The sequence below is a fragment of the Chionomys nivalis genome, chromosome 26 (assembly GCF_950005125.1).
Source record: "Chionomys nivalis chromosome 26, mChiNiv1.1, whole genome shotgun sequence".
Classification (NCBI taxonomy): Eukaryota; Metazoa; Chordata; class Mammalia; order Rodentia; family Cricetidae; genus Chionomys; species Chionomys nivalis.
Window position 1 is genome coordinate 8,309,827 of NC_080111.1, and position 25,131 is coordinate 8,334,957.

Here is a 25,131-nt window from a genome sequence, read left to right on the forward strand (position 1 = left end):
AGCCTCGTGGACCAGATAACTATTGGATTCTTGGGCTCTCCACTGGGAAACAGCCACTGTTGGACTAGCTGGACCACTGCCTGTCAGCCATTCTAATAAATTCCCTTTATGTATACGTGTTGTTCATTCTAGTAGCTCTGTTCCTCTAGAAAGCCTTGACTAATACACTCTCCATAATATTTTTCTGAGGCAAGGTCTCTCGCTGAATGTCCCAGCACAATGTCTGTTGCTGTGATAAAACCCCACAACTCAAAGCAATCTGAGGAGGAAACGGGTTTATTTCATCTTAGAGGTTACAGACAAATTACTGAAGGGAGTCAGGGCAGGGACTCAAGCAAAAGTCATGAAGAAAAGCTGCCTACTGTTTTCTCTAGCATCTGCTCTGCTTATCTGCTGAGGGATGGTACCACCCGCACTGGACTGGGGCACCTTACATCAATTAGCAATTAAGAAAATATCCACTGGGCAGTGGTGGCACACATCTTTAATCCCAGCACTTGGGAGGCAGAGGCAGAGGCAGAGGCAGGCAGATCTCTGTGAGTTCGAGGCCAGCCTGGTCTACAAGAGCTAGTTCCGGGACAGGCTACAAAGCCACAGAGAAACCCTGTCTTGAAAAAACAAAAAAGAAAGAAAAGAAAATATCTCTACAAATATTCCCCAGGCCAATCGATCAAGGCAATCCCCCAGCTGAGACTCCCCCAGATAACTCTGGGCTGTCAGTTGGAAGATGTTGCTAACTAGGAGACTGAACTTAAAGTTCAACTGTGTTTGGCTAGGCTATCTGGTCAACCTCCATGGTCTCTCTCTCTCTCTCTCTCTCTCTCTCTCTCTCTCTCTCTCTCTCTCTCTCTCGTTTCACTCACTCCAGCCCCGGAGTCAGGGTTATGCAAGCTGCCACACCTGGCTCTTGTGTCGTACAGAGACCCAAATTCAGATTTTCATATTTAGAACTGTATCCACTGAGCCATCATCTGCCCAGCCCTTACTACACTATTTTAAGGACACATTTAGAATAATTTTTGATAGTGGTGATTATTCGACACCCATAAAAGCATGATTCTAGGAATAGATGTACATAAATTATCAGAAATGCTCACAAAATATTCAGTGATCACGAGCTTTGTTTTCAGAAAAAGTTATTTCTGCTTCCCCCAGATCAGCATAACATTTTAATTTTTGCTTCTGTGATCAAGTATTATATAATCCTCCCTACCTTCAACTGTGATTAACGATTTGTCTCTACATGACTGCAATTGAAATATACAATACTGCATATCGAAACTATTATCCAATATTTGGAAATTTGTCATTCATAACAGCTTTGCATACAGCCACCAAAGATAGAAATGGGGGGGGAAATGAAAAGGTAAACAAAAACGGCAGAACACAGGCAATGAAATAACACTCAGCCTTAGCAAGGGGGAAATGCTGACATACATGTAACATGGTAAGTGAAATTAGCTACTCACAAAATAGACACAAAGGTTTGACTCCGTTTAACTGAGGTAATCTGAATCTGAAGTAGCCCTGCCCATAAAGACAGGGAGTGGAATGGAGTTTGCACCCCCCCCCCCCCGTAACTATGAGCAGCTACGCAACAGAAGAATCCTCTTCCGCCATGGTCCATTATTTTCTTTTTGCATAACCTCCGTGGGGAACCTCCTAAAATTCCCATGAAGTCACATGAGCTTCTCTGCCTCTCCCATGAGGAAGTGTCAACAGGCCAGAGAGTTTATGGGACTCACGTGTGTGATCGCAATGGAAAGAAAGAATGAACGGAGGTCAGGGCCTCTGTTCTGAACAGGATCTAACTGTTTCAACTTTATTATCGTATGAGAGTGTGGACACAATGCAGGTGCACACATGCCTGCGTGGAGATCCGAGGACAGCTTTGTGGAATCTGTTCTTCCGTTCCTCCGTGAAGTATGCTCCATGTTTATTATAGTATTGACCACAGCGGTCAGCATTCTGGAATCATCCTGAGTGTTCTTCAGTGCTTGTCACAGGTCCTGCAAGGACGACTGATTTGAGCTTTGCCATTATAGAGCTGGATTCTCTCTGCAGTCTAAAAAACAAACTCAGGAGCGAAGAGTAGAATATTGTCCACTTAGAGCTGAGGCAGGGGGAGTTAGGAAGAGATATTGGTAAAAGGAGATGAAATTTCAGTTAGAATGTTCAAGAGATCTGCCGTCCAACATGGTGACTGTAGTTAACAGTGGGGCATATCCTGGAAGGTCACTAGTAATATTTGTTGGTCTCCTCACCACAAGGCATGCTATTAGCTCCATGTAGCATGCGCACTTCAAAGAAATCACAGGTGTACAACATAAATATACATACATTATTTGTCAATTCATTTCTCAAGTTTAGGAATAACGGAAGGAACAAACAGGTCTGACTTCCTCCCAGTAACTTGGGATTGTAATATTAACGTAGAAACATCCATCAGTACCCAGAGAGCACGGAGGGACTGCAGCCGGCTGAAGGTTCGCTTGATCCCTCCAGTGGACACCATTAGGGTGACCTGGGTTGCGGAAGGACACTGTACAGCTCTAAGAGTCGTTAGTGTGGCAAAACAGAGGGTCACACTGGGGTTGCAGTAGAGAGTAAATAACTATGCAAAACAGGGGGAGCTCTTTGCCCCACCTCTTCTGCTTGCCCTATGGTAGGAGGTTAGCTATCACTCCTGCATATACATTTACACATGCGCGTGCGCGCGCGCGCACACACGCACACACACACGCACACACAGCTCTTCTGCTTGGCCTATGGTAGGAGGTTAGCTATCACACACACACACACACATACCCCTCTTCTGCTTGATCTATGGTAGGAAATTAGCTATCACTTGACTGTATATACATTCTCTCTCTCTCTCTCCTCTCTCTCTCTCTCTGCATGCTTTCTCCAGTCTCTGCGTATCTCTCCTTTTTATTTCTGATTTCCAATTCCTTCCCTGCCTCCGAATCGAGCTTTTACTTATTTATTTTAAAGGAGAAACACAAACTATTGAAAGCCTATGCACTTGGCTCCATTATTTAGATCCACAGTTCTGAATCTCCTGCCTCAGGCCCAAACCACAGATTTCTTCTCCAGGACGAGAAATAAAACCCAGCTCAAGCCTGGCTCCCTAACAGCTGGGTATTCAGCCATGCTACTCCAGCCGGGCAATTTCACTCCTGCTTGGAATTTTATTGAAGGGTTCCAAGCAACATTAACAGAACAAGGTTCCCTGTAAGAATATCATATACCAACTTAGTTGTGACTTGAATGTCATAATTTACAGAAATTAATATTATAAACACATAACTGGAAAATGTTTCTGAAAAGAGGCAAGGGAACATTAAACAACAAGGCAGAGCTATCTTGGAGAGACAGACAGCACAAAGGGGTTAGGTTCAGCTTTAGGGCGAGTTGAGGTCAGAGCCCTATGTCTGTGTCTTCAAAGGCCCGAGGTTTTGGATGAGGCAGCTCAGGAAAGTGTCCAGCCGATGCCTGGACCTATAGGCTATCAGTCCTCCCTTGTTGGCCCAAAGATCCACTCCGGAAGCACCTTTGTTTTCCGTGTGATACAGCAACTGTGGTAAGTCCAGCCCCGGTTTGGGATTTCGCGCCAAGCACTCTTTCATGTCTACAATGCCCCCACCCATGGCCCTCAGAATGGCGTGGGCGGCACAGGAGTCCCACTTGAACGTGGTGTCCTCTGAGAAGATGTAAATGTCAACCAGGCCTTGGACTACACAGAGGCTCTTGTAGCCTGCCCCCGCTGCCGGGAAGACGCCGCCTCCGCACACTCGCGACAGTGCCGCTTTGATGGTCTCCTTCTCGCTGGTACTGATGACTGCGGAAAGGGGGCGGGAGATCTCCCCGTCTGAGTTTTCAGTCTGGGTTTCACCGCCGGTCCCTTTAGAGAGGGCGATCTGCGGGGAATGGATGTTGGTCCCCATGTAAGAGAGGCCCCAGTAGTACTGCCCGGTCCACCTGCAGGAAACAGGTTTAGCTGGTGATTAGCATGCTGGTTTACACAGGTGCCTTTCAAATATAACGATATGAAGAATGCACAATGCCTCAGAGCAAATTGACTTTTAATGATCCCGAGCCTATAAATGGACATCAAGCTACTAATTAATTCTAAGCTGACTGCAAGCAAGTGCCTGTGTTTCTGTGAGAGCTGGCCCCAAACCCAGCTGGGACGACACTAAGCCTGATATGATCTCTGACCTCTAGGAACAAAGCCAAAGCTTAATTCCGCTGCTGTCATTCAAAGTCCCAGAGGGAAAGAGACAGGTCTAAATCCACTTGTAAATCTCCTCCTCTTTATTCTGAGTCTCTGAGCTTCACTTTGACATCAAACACCAAGCAAGATGGTCTCCTGTTGTTATTGTTGACAATAATAGTAATAACAGCTTTGTCTTTCCACCTCCCCTCCTGTCAGGGGCTCTGTTTACAGATGAGAGGCTACCTTTAGAGAAAGCAAGTAACTTGCCAAAGTGGCCTGGATCCTTAAGTGGTGAAACCTTAAATCAAATCTGGTTCATCCCTGAATCTGAGGCCCCCCCCCCCCCAGCTGGCTTTGGAGTCCTCTTGTGTCTCTGGAGTGCTGGGCTTACAGGGTCCCTAATGTTTTAATGACCTTCTAAAACATTACCAAAATAGTTTGAAAAAAAATGGAGTAGAGGAACATTGCAGAGGCTTAAACTTTTAACTCTTAAAGAACAAAGGATTCTTATCCGAAGCAACCCGAAGATGAATGAACACAGGCAGTCCTAGGTAATAGAAGCTGAAAGATTTTTTTCTTTTCTTTTTTTTAATATTTATTTATTCATTTATTAATTATGTATACAATATTCTGTCTGTGTATATGCCTGCTGGCCAGAAGAGAGCACCAGACCCCATTACAGATGGTTATGAGCCACCATGTGGTCGCTGGGAATTGAACTCAGGACCTTTGGAAGAGCAGGCAATGCTCTTAACCTCTGAGCCATCTCTCCAGCCCTGAAAGTTTTTTTTCAATGAGAAGGAAAAGGGTCCGCCGCCTCTGCTCGGACTCTGCTATGCCCAGGAGTCAGCCCCTCAACACAGAGGCCTGGCCACTATCCAGGCTGTGATGGGGGTTGGTGGAAAGGTGGGGGCGGCGGAGGACCACTTCCACACTGATGCTGGCAGTATCTGGAAGGAGTTCGAGTCAACCCTGGCCATATCGGACAATAATTCCCCTAAATACTTTCCACGTTTGGTTCTGCATTTCTTCCACCATAATACAGAAATTCACCCGGCCACATAGTGGTGGCATCGACCATGTTGCAAGGAATCAGAGGACAGCATTGAGCATCAATCGACATGTGTGGTTTTGAGTGGCACTTAGAAACAGGAATAGAGTTGCTATATCTCAAATGCAAATACGGTTTCTCCGAGACCATATTAATTTCCTTTAAAGCATCAATGAGCACTTACACCCAATCAAAACCCTGCCAAATCCAGGACCGAAGAGAGGAGGCATCTTAATTCAGCCCTGTGGACTCACAGTGGGAAACCCCATAGAACCCAGTCATGGGAAGGCCATGTGGAGTGACCGTACTAACAAGCAAGGCTGAGGCCAGGCGACCAAAAACCGGAAATGTCTTCTACCTTAGAGTAGTTAGATTCTGAGACACAAAAGGCTGGTTGATGACCCCCATCAGGGGCACGCCTGTCTGTATGTCATAGACACCAATCAAAATCGTCACACACTGAAGCCCACTGGGGAAGACTCCCTGGTTGGATTTCACATCGGCAGAACCTTTAATATACTGATAGGTAGAATCTGAAAAATGAAACATACAGGCACAGACGGGTTATTAGATCATGGTGGATCGATCAAAGATTTTTTTTTTTTTTTTTTTGGTTTTTTGAGACAGGGTTTCTCTGAAGCTTTGGTGCCTGTCCCGGAACTAGCTCTTGTAGACCAGGCTGGCCTCGAACTCCCAGAGATCCACCTGTCTCTGCCTCCCGAGTGCTGGGATTAAAGGCGTGCGCCACCACCGCCCGGCCCGATCGAAGATTTTTTATCCTTTGTAAGATCCCCTTCTAATTTAGTAACTTATCAGATTCCATCACTGGGCGCTGCCTGCCCTGAATCATTTCTACTCTTTTATATCATTGCTTATATTGCATTCAGTGTATGAGAACTTTAGGGAAAAAAAATGTGTTGGCTTGAGACAGGGTCTCTGTACGGCACAGGCGGGTCTCTAGCTGGAGATCTTCCCTCCTTGGCCCTGTAAGTCTGAGAACTCTTTAAGGGGGAAAACATGGCCACCGTCCTGTGGAATCCAATACAGCACCTTGCATATAACAAGGCCTCTAAGGCATCTAGGGCTGGGAAGACGACTCAGTGGGTAAAGTATCGAAGGCACGAGGTCTTAAGTTGGGATTCCTGGCACCCACGCAATATGTCAGGCAAAGCAGGTCCCTCTTAAAAAGCCCAGTGCAGGGGAGGAGGCGGAGACAAGAGGTGTAACTCTTTGAGCATGGGTGTAGACCCCCATACTCCTGTGCACGGCCCACACTCCAGCACCTAACTGGGCAGCACTAGCAGACTTAGTGAGTTAAAAAAAAAAAAAAAAGATGTGAAATTGGGAGAGAACACATCTGGGAGGTATGGGAGGAATTGGGGGTACGATCATATTTCATTGTACACATGGATGAAATTCTCAAATAATAATGATAACGAATGTTCCAGGAGATCTAGACTATAGTTCTAAAAGTTTCTATTTCCTGGAGCCTCCCTGACCCCTCAAGAACACTGGGCACAAATGAGTAGGTGTCCCCCACTTACCTATGGGGTCCACCCAAATCCCCAGAATGTCCTGTGGAACCCTGATCTCCAGGGACTCCAGAGTGGGGTCAGTTAGGTCCACATCCTGATGCACCACCTTCGCCAGCGCTTCAGACGCCGGCACGTTGCCATCCAGGACTCTGCCGAGAAGCTCTGCTGTCTCCTCCTCCGTGGACCGCAGCTCCACGGTGATCTTTTCCCCTAGAATGAAGACAAATTAGAGCCGCCGCTCCTTGAGAGTTTCAGGGAGAAGACCGGATCGCGGGAGGCAGAGGGGCAGCGAGGAGAGTGGGCAACTGAGCTGAGCTCTTGGGTTAGGTGGATGCGGTAAGTCCACAGCGCTGGTTCGGAAACCCTGCCAGGATCCCCTGCGGCTCTTTATAAAGCGGTGGACGCTAATGGCTCTGTGGCCGTCCTCTCGGTGGAGAGGTTAGGATCCAGGACTCAGCCTGCTCCTCCAGAAAAATAACTACAAGAGCAAAGATTTGCATTCAAGGAACTCCACACAAAAGTTGAAATTCTTCAGCTTCAACAATTATTCTGTTACTTAGTTTTGTTTTTTGACTCTTCTCTGTCCATGTTGGAATGTTACTGGAAAAGACATAGGTCTTATCCACATACGGAAATGTTTCTGCTTCCTTCTGTTTTGTTGTTGTTGTTGTTGTTGTTGTTTGTTTTTTCCTTTTTCGAGACAGGGTTTCTCTGTGGTTTTGAAGCCTGTCTTGGAACTAGCTCTTGTAGACCAGGCTGGTCTCGAACTCACAGAGATCCGCCTACCTCTGCCTCCCGAGTGCTGGAATTAAAGGCGTGTGCCACCACCGCCCGGCTCTTCTGCTTCCTCCTGTACTGCTACTTTTAACAAAAATATTGTTTATACTCAGGAGTATCAGATGAATTAAATTAATTATGAAACAGTCAAATGTAGGATTGTAAATTAGGATGGATTGTGTGATACTCATAATAGTTACTTTTAACTTTTGGAAGTGTGAATAAGATTTCTGTCTTCTTTCTTGGAGTCATAGGAATGTATAGAAACTTTTAGACACATAGAAATGTATATAAAAAGCTAGGGGAGAGGTTCACGCCTGTGGTCTCAGCTATTCTGGGAGTTGAGGTGAGAAATAACTAGAACCAAGAATTTGAGACCAGTTATAACCCAGCAAGGCCCCACCTCCAACAGAACAACAACAAAATAAAATTAAAAGGTTGGTATGGAATGGTGGGGTAGAAGGTCCTTCTGTTTATGTGTTGCTTTCATTGATTAATGAATAAAGAAACTGCCTTGGCCTTTTGATAGGGCAGAACTTAGGTAGGCGGGGAAAACAGAAATGAATGCTGGGAGGAAGAAGGGCAGAGTCAGGAGAAGCCATGGATCTTCTGTCTGAGATGGACAGTGCCGGTTAGACAGTAAGCCACTGCCACGTGGTGATATACAGATTAATAGAAATGGGTTAAATCAAGATGTGAGAGTTAGCCAATAAGAGGCTAGACATAATGAGCCAAGCAGTGATTTAATACAATTTCTATGTGGTTAATTCGGGGTTAAGCTGGCCAGGCAGCCCAGATGAACAAGTGGGCCCTCTTCCCTGCAACAGAATGGAAACTTCTACTTAATTCAGCTACCTTTACAGAGGTTCTGAGATGAAATGCAGAGGGTACCGGAGCAACATCACACATTACTTCAGGACTGAGGGATCTGCTACACACTTAGCCCAGAGCTGTAGAGTCCAGGGTGTCCCCAAATGGGTTTAAATCCCTGCTCAGGCACTGTCCACTCAACTGTGTAGACAAACACCTTTCTGGGGCATCAACCATCCCATTAGATTTTTAAAAGGCTGTAGAATTTTCCCAGAGGCTAGGTCGCGATGACTAAAATGCTGAAGATTTAAACTTCGAATGATGCATGGACTGATAAATTATTCAAGAAACCACCTCACCTCTCTCTAACTCACACGCCATCCTATTCTGAGGTAGCGCCTATATAAAGCTTTATATTTAAGCATGTGATGCTGTTTATACCCAAAGTTTTCTAGCATTCATTTATTTTATGCTCTGGGTTAGAAATTAGGATACCATGATTAAGTTATAAAACACATTAAGGCTCTTCTACTTACCCAAATCATTTGTAAATTCATTGGATTCTTCGCCAAAAGTTTTTTTCCCCAAGCCTGGAAACTGAATGAGTCAGAGTTTGAAAAACAAACCAACAACCCCCAGCCCCACTAATCAGTTCTGAAGAGAGTTCCATAAGTTAGATTTGAAACTCCAAACTTTCAAAGTAGGAGTCAGCCTGAGCGTGGAAAAAGAAGCCAGCTTCGTTCTGGGCTAATATTGGTTCTGTCTAATATTTCCCTATTCCTTTGCCAGTCTAGAAAATGTGATCCATGACTGAGATCAGGCTTCCTTATGTGCTGTGAGCCTTCTGCTGGACAGCCACGGGGCTGGACGGCCACAGGACTGGGATGCCACAGGACTGGGGACATTTATTAACCCTGCTCCTAAACACCAGCCTGTGAAAACTCATGTTACTGGCTAATGTCCTTAAAATAATTTCATTAAAATTTTTTTAATTTATTTTTGCATTTTAGGTATATGGGTACTTTGCATATATGTCTGCACACCAGAAGAGGGAATCAGATCCATCATAAATGGTTGTGATCTGCCATATGGCTGCTTGAAATCCAACTCATGTCCTCTGAAGAACAGTCAGTGCTCTTAACCACTGAGCCATCTCTCCAGTCCCGAAGATAAGTTCTAAAGGTACAAAAAGACTAGAAGGTAATCTTAGATTTTATTTTCATTTCCAGATAACATCTCTGTACCTGTTGGTGTGTCAAAGGAAAAAAAGAAAGGAGGAAAAGAAAAAGAAAGAAAACCAGCACTGTAGGGACCTATGACGTAAGCATAGGTATAGAGTGAACTGGGATCGAGTAAGACTTTCCTCAAATGTCCATGTCAGTGTTCAGATGAACACATTTCACTCCTGGCCCTCGGAAGATACTTCTCAAAATACGTGCTGGCTCCGATATTCCTGCTATTTTCAGGGAAGGGACTGCCTCACAAGCTCGAACATTCCCAGATGCGCAAAACACAAGGGCCACACCACCTGCTATTTTGCAAAACAGAACCGGGCCTACAACCGGGCTGGCCATCTGCCAGTTCCCCCACACCTGTTTACAGAGCTGTTTAGAGGAATGCAGGCAGAAGGGGTCTGAAATAAAAATATCTAAAGCAGCTCAGGTGGAAAGTATTTGTTTCATAAATTCCGGCAGTCGTTCATGAATAATTGCCTGGACTTGCTCTAATACTGGGGGGGGGGGGAGGTCACATATTAACCCATAAAAGTAATGTTGATACGTATCCAATCCGGTTGCTCAACCGGCCCTTGTGTATAACTCTCTCCATCAGTAACAACAGAAAACAAGCTTCCTTCATTGAGCTCGCCAAAGCCAGCTAGAAAAGGGCATGAAGAAGAAACAGTCTGTGGAGATTTTACATAACTTATGTACTCTCTTCTCACGCCTGTGGTCAAGATTTTACTTCATTCTAAAGTGGTCCTCAAATTTTAAAAAAAAAATCATTAAAAATATGAAAGTGTTTTTTTAAAAAAAATTTTTTATCATAAAGCTCCAGTCTTCCAAATTAAAAAAAAAAAAAAAAAAAGAAGTGGGGAAGGGATGATATGAAAGCCAACAGGAACCCTAGTGGCACACACTCAGGACCATTTCCTATGTTCAAGAGCTGTCATGCTGTGCCGTGTAATTTCGGGTCACTTATCCAAGCTCCCTGTGACACCCGGATCACAGTGGAATAATAGTTCTTACAAAACTGTCACCGGGTTCACCAGCGAGAATTCGCGAAGCCAGGGACACATTTTCATGCGTCTGCTGGCATCACTGTCAGGATACTAGGGCATTAGCTTCTTCTGGTCACTTCCACACTGAGAACCACAGTCACTGGCTGTCATGACCATATTTTTATAGGAGGATCAAGGGAGATTTCTACCCAATCCCAAGCCCGTAACCAAGGCAAACGTTAGATAAATAGTGAAGTGGATAAGCTGGGACTGAGGAGTCTCAGCAAGTGAGATAGTCCGTGCAAACCCGCAAAGAGACGCCAGCAATCCCCAGCGGCAAGTAGAGTCTAACACTGGGCTTCAGAGCGACCTTAATTGTGTCCTGTCGCAGAGAACAGGAATTATTTATTAACAAGAAGCTCATCAATAAAAAAAGAGTCGACTCTATGAACTCATGTTAGAATTCTGAGTCCCCTCCATTTCTTCGCTTTTCAATCCTTCATTGATTTCCCGCAAAGACCATTTTCGTAATAGTGTAATGAAAATAAGGGAAGACCAGGAGATGTTCGTTTGGCTCCGAGATATCCTGAGGATCAGTAAAAGACCCGCTGTTTACTCAGCAGAGTGGCAGAGGCAAGCGGCTCACAGCCACCTTGGCCCTGACCTCTCACCTTATTCTCCATGTTCTGCTTTACGACTTCCTGCACCAGCACGTCCGCCAGGGTCTTGAAGTCTGCTGCGAACTTCTTGTTCTTCTCCGCATCTTTCTTCTCCTGCACGAGCAGCTGGAAGAGGGCCTCCTGCTGCCGGCATGCCCGGGCGATGTTAGCAGCCTTCTCGGAGACGCGGAGCAGCTCCCGGAGGATGTCTGACATTTCTAAAGGTTCCCCCGCCCTCTGGCTCCTCTGGCTCTCGGCTGGAAAAGCGCAAGAATGTGAAAGAGAAAGCGGTCAGAATCAGGGTGCCTCTCCCACTAACGCCCCACTGGCAGCAACCTGTCAGCAGGGCTGAGCAGCCAGTGGACACCACATTTTCAGTGTGCTGACTATTGAAACTTAGTTCTCAAATCTTGTAAAAACAAACAAACAAACAAACAAAAAACCAAAAAAACAATTACACTACACTCTCAAAAACAAAACAGAAACCATTACCCAAAGAACTGAATTTTCAGGGAAAGGAAAAAAAAAAAAAAAACCTTTGAATAAGAATCTATATTGCAAAGCCCTAGCAAGACGGAAGTACCAGGGCGTGAGAGGAAAGCCAGATTCTTCTAAGGACCCTAATCATAACACAGCCGGTGGCAAGTGCCATTCTCCAACAAGTAGCAGCCTACACCACGATGTGAGGGGCAAATTGCACCTTGCCAGGACCAGAGAGCTCTGGATTCTCAGAGCAATGTGGCGTGCATACATCTTTCTTTTTTTCCTCTCCTCTCCTCCTCTCCTCTCCTCTCCTCTCCTCTCCTCTCCTCTCCTCTCCTCTCCTCTCCTCTCTCTCCTCTCCTCTCCTCTCCTCTCCTCTCCTCTCCTCTCCTCTCCTCTCCTCTCCTCTCCTCTCTCTCCTCTCCTCTCCTTCTTCTTCCCTCCCCTCCCCTCCTCCCCTTCTTCCCTCCCTGCTCCCTCTCTGAAGCCTTGACTGCCCTGTAACTCTTCTCTGTAGCCCAGGCTAGTCTTGAATTTAGAGCTCGACCTGTCTCTGCCTCCCAAGTGCTGGGATTAGAGGCGTTCACCGCCACACCCAGCAGTGGACGTCTTTCTACTGGGCCTTCCTGGACAGGCTTCCAATTAGCAATGGGACTCTTGTTCAAAGTGTGAACCGTTTTGCTTCCCTTCAGAGAGAACAGCCAGCCATGAGGATTATCTGCCCTGCGCTGCAGTTCCGGAATGAAGTTTAGGGAGTTGAGTAACTTCTAAAGGGTTGCACAAGGCTGAGAGGCGGGGCTCAGGATCGCTTGCACACAAAACTAGGTTTCTTCATTGTCACAACTTGTTCCTCTATTAAAAGAAGCGTGAGGCTGGAAACTCACTCAGTCGTGAAGATGCTGACGCAGGGGCGTGGCGAGCTGTTATAGCTAGTTTGTCTAAATCTGTTTTCCTTATGGTCCATTGCCTGAGGAAATACTTCCTCAACAGAAAGGAAGGAAAAGTGGGTTGAACAAGGAGATACTCCCCTCGTTCTTCTTTATCCCTGGTCATCATCTCTGGAGGTCAGCAGGAGGACAGATGCTAACTCTGACGCTGGGCCCGGAAACACACAGGTTCCCAAGGAGCCGCTGGCATAACTGTACCAGTTCCCCCTCTACCTCTCTCATCAGTTAGTACTCTAAATCTTAGCTTAATCTGTGGTAAGAAAATAAGAATTAAAATATTTTCGTACAAGGTAGACTAAAATTATTTAAAGTAAGGAAGATTTTAGGATGACATTTTTCTCTTTTTGGAGGCAGGTTGGGTTCTCACGCTGTCCAGGCTGCGTTACGCTCACTCTGTACCTGAGTGTTGATGCCCCAGCCTCCCCTTCCCGTCTACGATTGCAGGTATGTTCTAGTTTCTAGTCTACTTTCTATTGCTGGAATAATTGCCATGGCTAAACCAACTTGGAGAAGAAAGCACGTATTTGGATTATACTTTCTGGTCATCCTCCATCCCTTGAGGGCATTCAAGGCACTAACTGAATCAGGACCTATAGATGAGTGGTGTTTCGTAGCCTGTTCCCTAGCTTCTGCCCAGTTAATTTTTTAATACAGCCTAGGACAGCCTGCCTAAAGACAGCACCACCCACGACAGGCTAGGCCCTAGGTCAATTAGCAATTGAGAAAACGCACCACAGACATGCCCATAGTCCAGTCTGACAGAGGCAGCTCTTCAGTTGAGGTTCCCTCTTTCTGGAAGCACCAAATGAACAATAAAAACTAACCAGGGCCACCACATCTGGCCTAAAGATCATCTTGTAATATGAGCTTATATATGCTGGGGAGGTTTCAAGGGTATATGGGTGTGTATGCACATGGGTGTGCATGAAGGTACAAGTGCATGGAGATTCGTGAACACATGGATTTGCATGCGTGTGTAGATCCGGGGTTGACATCTAGCGTCTTTCTTAAACACTTCCCCACGTTATATTTGAGACAGGATATCTCATTTAACCTGAAATCTACAGGTTGATTAGACTGACTGGCCAGCCAGCAAGCCCCAGGGATTTACCTGCTTCTGCTCCTGTGGTACTCTGTTTTATATGTGGGCTGGGGAGCAAACTCAAGTCTTGAAATTTAAGGAGTCTCGTCATCGTAATGAGGTTTTCTGTTTTAGATTTTTTTTGGGGGGGGTGTTGCATGTGTATGTGTCTGTGGTACATGTGTGTGCAGGTGCATGTATGTGTACACACATGAGAAAATCAAAGGTCAACTTTGGGTGTGTTCAATTGCTCTGTACCTTGCTTTTTGAGCAGGGGCTCCCACTGGATCTTGAGCTCTCTGTTGCAGTGTGTCTGGCTGACCCCGAGTTCCAGGCATTCGCCTGTCCCTGCTGCTCATCCCAACCCCATCACCATGCTCATCTTTCTGGGTCCTGAGAATCAAAACTCAGGTCCTTGCGGTTGTGTGACTTTCAGATATTTGAGACGGGTCTTGCGAACCTGACCATGCTTACCTTCAACTGGATATATAGTTCAGCCTAACCTTGAGCTTCTTCTGATCTTCTCACCTCAGACTTCCAAGTAACTGGGGTTACAAGCCCAGCTAATAAATGGCATTTAAAAAAAAAAACAACTAAAATTGAATTTATAAGTATTCTAGGGCTCCTTGGAATGGTCCAAGCAAAATGTGCCTATGGCAATAACAAAACTTTCTAGATCTATGGTATAACACAGTAGGAAGGCAAGCAACCACAACTTTGTAAAAGTCCTGTATTCCAAGACTCAATCCTGCTAGAAGGTTCACTTTACTTTGACGTGGACGAGTACATCAATAGAAGTAGCATTCATATAGCAACCCTACTTGAACTCAGAAATAATTTACAGCATCTAATATAAAAATACTTGCCACAAGTGATATTATAAAACAGTCCAAGCAGAGAGATGCATACATATCCTTACTATAACTCATGAGCCACAAGAGTATAGATCCAGGGACCACCACTATTATTAGCAAATATTCTGTATTACTCTAAGAGCAAGGAGTCAACAAAGCAACAGTATCTGGGGTCTTTCTTATTTAGAAGCAACATGGGGGGGTGTAAAGCTCACTTTGAACTTGAGCAAGATACATATCAACTGTTTATCACATTCAGTGGCTTCAAAAGCAATGTTTTATCTGAAAAGAAAAGACTATACCGGTTCCACCGCTGGCTTAGCCTCTACACCGTTGCCTCTGGGAACCTGGAGTTCCCCCATTCAAGTCCTGGCTTATCCTAGTAGCATTCACTTTCCCTACCTGAGCAGATGTTTCTTAGCAGGTACAGGAAAAAGAACTTTCAGCTCTGAACTTGGGGCCAGTGATGACCGACCGGGGTACGGGCTCTAGAAACTCATAGTGCTGCATCTGGGTTTTTCCTGAGCCACCCTGCGTCAATCTCGGCCTCTTTTTCTTCTGACCCAACACACCGCTCATCCAATTTTGTCAGGCTCCAGATGGTTCTGGGTTCCTTGGCCAGGGTCAGTGGAGACTTTCCCCAGCCAGCCCGACCACCCCAGTACTTCTCCAGCTCATTCCCTCTCTCTGGAGTCCCCGGTCTCAAACAAACCACCTCCTACAGCATGGGTACCGAACTTTCTACGTTTCTAGCAGCTTTGCAAGTTTGTACTCCTTGTTTCTGGGAGACGGAGGCAGCTAAGCCAAGGGGGTTGAGGCCATCTGGGACAACACAGAAAGCCCTTTGTCTCAACGAACAACTTTATATTTAGCTGGGGGACCTACTATACTTTCTGGTGGGAAATCTCATTCCTTCCCCCAAACTCAAATTGTTGGCCTCTATAAGCTCCACCCTTATCTCGCTCTGCCCTTATCTCTGCCCATTTATCTTAGCTCATTCAGGCAGGTAAGAAAACAGCCAAGAGCATATCACCCTTAATTGGAACCTTTGATGCAAGTCATATTGAAAATAGGGGTAACACCAGCAAACAATCTCTCCAGTTTTCTATGGGATGTAGAGAGCCGTGTGGAGTCACACCTGATGGCAATGTGTAGAGAGCTGCGTGGAGTCGCACCTGATGGTGCTGGCTCCCGCCCTCTGCGGTCCCGAAAGCGAGTGCTCTCTGTGATAATCAACTCCTATGGCTAAAGCCTGACTTATGCTATTATCACGCAATGACTGTCAGCTGCTTGCATATGCGTGGACCTATGAGCAGTGCCCACCTGGCAATCTGGGGTCGGCGGCCCAGGCCTACTTAAGGGCTGGGAGCGTTTTGCCCAGGGAGAGAGGAAAAGAGATAGAGGGAGAGAGTGAGAGTGAGTGAGTGAGTGAGTGAGAGAGAGAAAGAGAGAGAGAGAGAGATTTTACAATTGTTAACAAGGTCCTGAATAAACTGCTTAGCAAGAAGAGCTCCAGTGTTGCGCGTCTTCCTTGCTGGACAAGGGGGACTGTGACAATGGGAATTATCAATTTCCCATTTCAAATTACCTTAGAAAGCTAATTGAATTTCTACAACCATTAATTGCCTCACTGCTCTCTTTGGGGATGGTTGGCACCTGACGGTAAGAATCTTAATGAAACCTTATAGGAAAGATGATTCATGCACAGGGCTAGGCAGAGCTTATTCTAAGTAGTGATTGTTTCTATTTGTAGGTCTGTCTGTGTGTGTGTGTGTGTGTGTGTGTGTGCATGTGCGCGCGGTGCTCCTTGAGCTCAGTTTGGTATATGTCACTATTTAATTGACAGCTCTTTTCCTCTCAGAAAAACCCTTTCTTTTCTCATAAGCAAGTGAGCAAAGCCTGTGCTCACACGCATTGTAAGGCGCGTGCTAGGTACTTGTTCACCGTCCAGCGATGTCCCTCTTAACCAAATGCATGACGCTGGCGATGGGGCTAGACAGGGGCCTCGATCGTGACAGGTACCCAATTCTTCTTGTATTCATTTGCTGTTTAAGACTGGACAGCCTCCCGGTCGGAGACTGGCAACTCGTCAGTGCGTCCTCACCTGGCCTCTCTGTGGTGGCCATGTAACTCAGGCATGTTGTCTGTCTGTCTGTCCTCACCTGGCCTCTCTGTGGTGGCCATGTAACTCAGGCATGTCTCCCTCTTCTTAAGGACTCAGTCAGACTGGATTAGGACACACCCATGTTTTGGGCTGTGTTTTTACTTTTTTGGCTCTTTTGGAGGGCCTGCCAACCAGCTCTGAAATAAATCACATGGAGGCTTATTCTTGCTTATGGATGCCTGGCCTGAGCTTAGCTTGTCTCTAGCCAAGTTTTTCCTAAATTATCTTGTCTCTCTTTTGCCTCTGGGCTTTTACCTTTCTATATTTCTGTATTTCTTTCTTTTTATTCCATGGCTTGCTGTGATGTGGTGATATTTCATTTGTATTTTAATAAATAAAGCTTGCCTGAAGATCAGAATACAAAACAACCACCTAGTCGGCCATACAGGCCAGGCAGTGGGGGCACACACCTTTAATCCCAGCAGCCACACTAGTTAGCCATAGCAGCCCAGGTGTTGATGGTGCACGCCTTTAATCCCAGCACTAGAGAGGAATATAAGGTGTGATGAGACAGGAACTCACTCTTTCAGTCTGGAGATTTCATAGAGGTAAGAGCTCTCTAGTGGCTTGGCTGCTTTGCTTTTCTGATCTTCAGGTTGAACCCCAATATCTATCTCTGGGTTTTTAATTATTCATGCTGCACTGGGTGGCTAGGTGGTTGACCCCTGGGGTCCCCCTCCTTCTCTCACTCCCAGATCTTCTCTTGCTTCCTCCTCCTTTGAGATTTATTCTCTCTGCCTGCCAACCCTGCCTCTCCTTTCGCCTGCCTAGCTCTTGGCCGTTCAGCTCTTTATTAGACCAATCAGGTGTTTTAGGCAGGCACAGTAACACAGCTTCGCAGAGTTAAACAAATGCAACACATCTTTCTTTCGTTTCTGCATTTAGGACATGATAGGAAAATGGTTGTGTGTGTTCAACCCATACACATTTTGTCAACTGCTTCCCACTCATGTTTGGTTGAACCCAGGCAGGACGGTGGATCAATGTATGGGACGTCACAGTCGTGGTCTGAGGTACGGGGGTCAAGGCTTCAATGCCATCATGCCGAAGGAATGCAGCACAATCCTTACCTCCTCTCCAGAGAGAGGCCAACACAACCCACCCCTTTGTCCTCGTCTTCTGGCCAAATAGTAAAAGTGGGATAGGTTGTCCTTCTTGTGTGGTCAAGAAGTTTACTTCTGTAAGACGAATTTTCCAGGTAGCTGATACCCTAGCAGCCAGCCTGGTGGGGACACGGTGAGCGTGGAAGCAGCTTCTTGGTAGCCTTGGTTTGTAATGACCCACCAACCACTTTTCAGCAAAACAGGCTTCATTCCTCATCATCTTAGACTAAACCATGCATATATACTATCTATCTATCTATCTATCTATCTATCTATCTATCTATCTATCTATCTCCATCTATGTGTGTGTGTGTGTATCCATCTATCTTATTATCCTATCTATACATATATAAAGACAGACAGACATAAAATTGTGTTGTGATATCAGAGACTAGAGTCTCTGGCTTGGGGGAGATTTTCAAATCTAATTGGAAAAATACTAAAAAAAAAAATGAAGCAGGACAATAAAAAATAACACAGCAAACCAACAAAAAAATCCCTCAGGGGATGGGAGGGGGAGGCAATGGCTCATTCTTTGAAGTGCTTACCACACCACTGCAAGGACCTGAGTTTTGATTCTCAGGACTCAGAAAGCTGAGCATGGTGACGGTGCACACATGTAACCCTAGCTTGGGGGTTGGGGTGAGCAGCAGGGACAGGCGAATTCCTGGAACTCAAGGTTAGCCAGACACACTACAACAGAGCTCAAGATTCAGTGGGAGACCCTGCTCAAAGATCAAGGTACAGAGCACTTGAACACACCTAAAGTTGAGCTTTGATTTTCTCAGGTGTGCACACATACATGCACCTGCACACACACATGCACGCATGCAACACTACCCTGAAAAACAAAAACAAAAAAAAACTCATTACAACAGGACTCATTAAATTTCTACCTATTCTCTTGTCTACATTGGAGGGCAAGCCAGATCTAGCAGTAGACGGGCCTGTGATCCCAGCAGTCAGGAGGTAGGAATAGAATGGGGAGGGGGCAGTGTTCAAGGTGAGTTCAAGGCCTGGGCTATGTAAAACCCTATCTGAAAAGAAAACCCAAACAGAAGCCTAAAATTAGCTCTGGGGCTAGGGCTGTAGATCAGATGGAGCGCCCTTGCCTAGCACGCGTGAGCTCTGAGTTTGACTCCCAGGATGAAAAGAAAAACAATACATTCCGAACGGTTTACAGGTATCTTAAGAGGCAATGAGCACTATAATGGGAAAGGCACAGACCTTGCAATCAAACTGACCTAGATTCTACCCGTAGTTCAGCTGCGTGCTGAACCACTCAGGAAACCCGCTTAGCCTCTCTGAGCCTCTCCTCATCTGCAACTGGGGGCTAAAGCTTACCTTTCCGTGATGTCTGAAGTTCAAACGAGGTGCCCAGAAAGGCTCTAGCACCGAGCCTGCACACAGGAGATAATAAACAGCAGCTCTGACTATGGAATAGGACCTCACAGACACCCCAGTCATCCGTCCTTCTTTGAGAAAGTCTGAGGCCGGCAAGTTATGTGGGTCACTGAAACCTTTGCTGAAAATTTAGCAGTTCATTAAATCCCAAAGCCTGGGAACTATTTGTAACGCTGTGAACAACCCAGAAAAAGTCCCTTTATGTAGGCCAGATCTGATTGCTTCAGTTTCTGGGCGTATGGGTGGAAACTCTGGCTCCTGGAAGCTGTGCCACGACTCTGGCCTCACGTCAGACCGTCTGAAGGTGGCTGGGAGAGACACTTTTCTACGAAGGGGGTGTTTTGTCAGGAGACTCAGGCTTCTAAGGCCCAGGCCCATTTTTCTGAGATGTTCAGCTGCCCTCCTGGCCACCTGACCCAGAGGAATCTCAGCAGGCAGCTTTACCAGAGACTTGAGATCCTGCCTTTACGTTTACTGGAAGCTAAAATGTCTTCCCGGTTGAAGTTTCTATCCTCTAGCCATCCAAGACGTCCCAGGAGCCAGCATTACGGAACGGGATTGCCTGTACTAGGACCTGCGTGACCACTGTCTCTATGTCACAGGCCCTAAGTCTTATCTTTCAGTCACCGAGTTCTGACTTCTTGCCCACAGTCTCTGTGCTCTGGGAACACGACACATTTCCGTGAGCTGTTCCTCCTAGCTCACATAATTCCCTCTGGGTTTCTACCACTCTTTTTCAAGGGCAATAAACTTGAGTAAGTACCTCATAAAAGATATCCAAACTCCTGACCACAAATGGTCAATAAACAGGTGAGAAAGTTTACCTTGCAGGTAGTTAGGAAAATACAACTTCGAATCTCAACAGGATATCACTACATGACCAGGGGAACTGCTTCTATAAAAAAGACCGTCATGCCTGCATCCAGATGAAGACACAGAGCAATCATCTCTTACATAGTGGAGGCCTGGACGAAGCTGGTGCAACTGCCTGAAAAGCCAATGTGTGGTTGGTAGAATGTTCACTTTCTGCAACAGAAACGGTGATCCATGGTCGGGCAGTTTCCCTTGTTCACATATCCCAAATGATGTATGCACACAGGCATTAAAATACGTCTTCAAGAGTGTGTGCATACATCATCCTTCCAGTGAGCTAACGCTGGCAGCAACGCAAGTAACCATCCATAGTAAAATGAAGTCAACTCTAGCACATTCGCACAACAGTGGAGATGAATAATTGCAAGAGGACACAACAGAGAAATAGCTCACGAAAACATTCTGTCATCAAAGAAGGCAGTAAATTGTATATGGATTTAATTCATTCCATCATCAAAGTGTGTGCCTGCATGTGTGTGAGTGTGTGTGTGCGTGCGTGCATGCATGTGTGCAGATGTGTGCCTGTGTGTGCGCGTGTGTGCATGTATGTGAGTGTGTAGGTGTGTGTGAGCGCGTGTGTGGTGCATGTATACGTGTGTGCAGATGTGTGCCAGTTTGTGTGTGTGCCTGTGTACACGTGTGTGCATGCATGTGAGTGTGTAGGTGTGTGTGAGCATGTGTGTGGTGCATGCATACATGTGTGCAGATGTGTGCCAGTTTGTGTGTGTGCCTGTGTGTGTGTGCGCGCGCGTGCATGCATGCGAGTGTGCAGGTGTGTGCGTGTGTGTATGCGTATGTGTGTATTTAACACATGAATGGAAAGAAAAGAGCCTCCAGCAGAGCCATTTCTGGATCCTTCAGCTCCAGTTCCTGGGCTGAGGGAGAACAGGAGAGAGCTATATGGCTAACCTGGATCCCTAACACACTAAACATTTGTTAACTAATCTGTGTTCTGTTTAGCAAGAGACTTAAAACATATCTTATTTCTTATAACTCTTGGAGCATACTTAGAGGGGTTCAACACACGCTGAGGGAAGAATTTCCCCTTGGCGTCATAAGCATAGAATCCACCCTTGTCTTGATACTTATTTTTAACAGATGTTTCAAGATACGGAAGAGAGCAATAAAGAATTCCAAATGTAACATTTACCCTTAAAAGCAAAAAGACTGAAAAGAGAATATGTATAATATGATTGATCTAAAAAGCTCAAAGCACTAAACAATATGTGCAGCTCGTTAAAGTCATAGAAATATCAAAACAGAGTACTCTTGCATTTCTGGTGATCTTTAACCATAAGCTGGGGTTAATATTTATCTTCCTGGTCTCATTCTTATTTTTATTTCCCCATTTTTTCTGTTAATGAAGCTTATAATCACTCATATTTTTAAAAGAAGCTTGTAATTATTCCCAGAACAAACCGGGGTTGTGCACAAGTCCTGTAAATTCTGAGGAGCTGAGTAGGGGTGAGCTCTGAAATGGAGCAGTTCAAACCCTCCTTGGAAAGGCTGCTAACAGGGCTGGGGAGACGGTCGGGAGAGATGGCTTGGCAGGTAAGAGCGGTGGCTGCTCTTCTAGAGAATCCGGTTTTAATTCCTCACTTGGCTCACAAATGTCTGTAACTCCAGTTCCATGGGCTCTGACATTCTCACGTAGCCTCCCTGGGCACCAGACATGCAAGGTACACATACACACATGAAGGCAAATACTCATACACATACAAAAATTTAAAAACATGTAAGCTGCTAATAATGAAAAACCAGGGCATCACTTTTTTTTTTTTTTTTTTTTTTTTTTTAGATTTTTCGAGACAGGGTTTCTCCGTAGCTTTTGGTTCCTGTTTTGGAACTAGCTCTTGTAGACCAGGCTCGCCTTGAACTCACAGAGATCCGCCTGCCTCTGCCTCCCAAGTGCTGGGATTAAAGGCGTGCGCCACCACCGCCCGGCCATCACTTTTTTTTTAAAACCAAGTTACGTCTTCCTTAAGCAAAATTAAAATTTGGTCATTTTAATTTCCTCCGTTGGTGTTAGTGTTATTCTCCTTTACACCAACGGGAAGCCTACCATTGTTACAGTGTAAAAGCACACATTTAAATACCAACTGATAAAGTTACCTGAAATAATTTAAATATAGATAATTAATTTAGGCGATCTAAAATATTTAGTCGTAAGGTTAAAAACCCACTTTGTCTTTTTACTCACTAGGTTCTCCTGCCATTTGGTCTGGTCATGCTGGGAATCTACCAGCCACAGATATGATCTGTAGTGATATATTACTTGTGTTTTAATAAATAAAGTTTGCCTGAAGGTCAGAGTGCAAAGCAGCCACACTAGTCAGACATAGAGGCCTGGAAGTGGTGACACACACCTTTTATCCCAGCAGCCACACTAGTTAGCCACAGAGGCCAGGTGGTGGTGATACACGCCTTTGATCCCAGCACTAGAGAGGAATATAAGACAGGAGGACACAGGTCTCAAGCTCAGTCTCAGCCTGAGGATGCCTAGAGGCAGGATTGCCATTTCACTTTGAGGTAGGGGTAAGAGTCAATGGGTGGCCACTTTGGTTTTCTGGTCTTCAGCTTGAACCCCAATATCTGTCTCTGGGTTTTAATCATTTGTACTATATCTGGAGCCCACCATTTGGAGTACAAATTCATGTAAAAAAAAATCATTTGCCTGTGGCTGGTACACGCGGCTGGAGTCACCACCCTCCCGGCTAGGTTTTTCTTTCTTCTCTCCTGGTGGGCTCTCCCTGAGCCCCCTTCTTGGGCTGTTGCCAAACAACATAGGTGCCTTGAAATCCAGGAAAGCTTTTATTGTCCTACCCTGCAGCAATAAATCTCACATCTTCGACAACATAGTGGGAAATTTTGTGAGAAAATTGGAAAGCCTCAAGGGAAGAATTAGTTAAAAGAGAGGTGTTTTTTTTTTGTTTGTTTGTTTTATCACATTCAAAAACGGGAAACATTATTACAGTGGAAGGAGTTAGGTCTCTGTAGGATAATACGCCGGACAATTTGAAAATGGAACAGTTAAATGAGAGGATTAACTAATTTAGATTTAGATTTAGATTTATACAATGTCAGTTGTAAACACTCTCAACATTATCATTTTGATTACTAAGAAAGTTGGTTACTCTGAGTGCTAAGATGATACAGGCCTTAGAAAAACTTAATGAAACAGATCACAGAGATATTCAAATTCAGGCAGAGGAATTTAATGGAGTATCAATTTCAACACTGCATTAAAAGGTTGGAGAGGAACAGCCTAAGGTTTTCGAAGAGGAATTGCCAAATGGCAGAGGCTCTGTCACAGATAACTGGACCCTTATGCCAATGTTAGATTTAAGGATATTCAATGAAACAATAGTCTCATATGGCATGCATTCACTTTTTGTGAAGAAAATGTTAAATTCATGGTCAGTTTGTAATAGTATTATCCCTAAAGACTAGATAGTGTTGGTTAAAGCTGTTTTAGAGCCTGGTCCACAATTGCAATGGAGAACCTGGTTCAGAGAAGACACCAAGATGATTGAACAACGGAGTAAAACTAGAGGTATGGAAATCTCCCAGGATCAACCTCTTGGAGAAGGAGATTATGCTAATGTACAAATGTAATTCCTATATGATGGTCACATCCTGGCTTTATGCTGTGTAGCAGTTTTGAGTGCTTGGGAAAGAACTGAAGAAGGAAAGAAGATCGAATCATTTACTAAAGTCATACAGGGTCCAAAAGAAACGTTCAAGGATTTCTTACAAAGACTGACATCGGCAGTAAATAGAATGGTACCAAATTCAGAAGCTACGCAAATGATAATTGAACCTCTGGATTTTGAAAACGCTATTTCTCAATGCAAAAGGGTACTTAGGCCGTTAAAGACAAGATCAGCACCCTTGGAAGATTGGATCTGAGATACAATTAACACTGAACCTCATAACCATAATGAAGTACGATAGGAGAAGTGATTTCCAGAGGTTAGAGGAAAAAATCGAAATGTCAAGTATTATAATTGTAGCAAACAAGGACACTTTAAAAGGATTGTAAACATTCCTAGAAACAATGTTTATTCTAAGCATAATTCAAACAGAATGCTACCCCATTATGGATTATGCAGAAGGTATGGCAAAGACAGGCATTGGACTAATGAATGTAGATCAACAAGAGACATTTGCCATTGGGTAACTCCATGAGAGTCCTCTCACAAACCCCTATGCCAAATCCGGGTCAGTCATTTCTTGACATCATAGAGAAAATTCCTTCCTAGAACAATTAAAGAAACCAATGCCTATTGTAAGAAATCGTACTGCTTTGGATGATAGAACAGCTATACAAGAGAGAAAACAGCAAAAAAAAAAAAAAATCAGGAGACACTATAAAGCAAGTACTTTGGCAAACTTCCATGAATGAACAAAGACCAAAATTAAAAATAGAAAAAAATTGCGTTATCATTGAAGGTCTGGTAGACCCAGGTGCAGATGTAACAATAATCTCACCAGAATCTTGGCATCCAAATTGGCCTCTTCAGGAGGTAAATGTTCAGTTTTTAGGGATTGGAACTTTATCTTAGGTAAGGCAGAGTACAAGATCAGTTGAATGTACAGGGCTGGAAGGACAGAGAGGAAAATTAGAGTCATAGATTGCTAGCATAGCAATGAATTTGTGGGAATGTGATTTGTTATAGCAATGCAATACTCACATTAACATTTCCCCAATCTTAGAAACTACCCATAAATTAACATATGCTTCTGGGGGAAATATTACATTATATTATAAAGAACAGGTTGAACAGGAATAGAACACAACAGTTGCTAATCTTCCAAAGGCACCAACAGTTCTACCTTTAAAATGGTTGACAGACAACCCTGTGTGGGTTGCACAATGGCCTTTAACAACAGAGATAATGAAGGCTTTAGAACAACTGGTACAGGAGCAATTAATTTGCTCAGCATATTGAA

The 25,131-nt window shown here is 44.9% G+C and overlaps 1 protein-coding gene across 4 annotated transcripts in view; it reads right to left on the bottom strand.

The window, feature by feature from the left end:
* Positions 1 to 277: 277 nt before the first annotated feature.
* Positions 278 to 25,131, bottom strand: part of Inpp1 (inositol polyphosphate-1-phosphatase) — a 30,047-nt gene continuing 5,193 nt past the window's right edge. For 2 of the 4 annotated variants that reach the window (XM_057758782.1, XM_057758781.1), the window contains exons 2-6: positions 11,282 to 11,526; positions 8,929 to 8,989; positions 6,815 to 7,015; positions 5,629 to 5,803; positions 278 to 3,981 (exon numbers count right to left, since the gene is read on the bottom strand). In XM_057758782.1, coding sequence (XP_057614765.1) covers positions 3,429 to 3,981; positions 5,629 to 5,803; positions 6,815 to 7,015; positions 8,929 to 8,989; positions 11,282 to 11,485 — 1,194 coding nt within the window. In that variant the 5' untranslated portion in view covers positions 11,486 to 11,526 and the 3' untranslated portion in view covers positions 278 to 3,428. Of the gene's footprint in view, positions 3,982 to 5,628; positions 5,804 to 6,814; positions 7,016 to 8,928; positions 8,990 to 11,281; positions 11,527 to 19,245; positions 19,369 to 24,669; positions 24,780 to 25,131 lie in introns of those variants that run through there. The other 2 variants (XM_057758784.1, XM_057758783.1) reach the window with 2 other exon arrangements.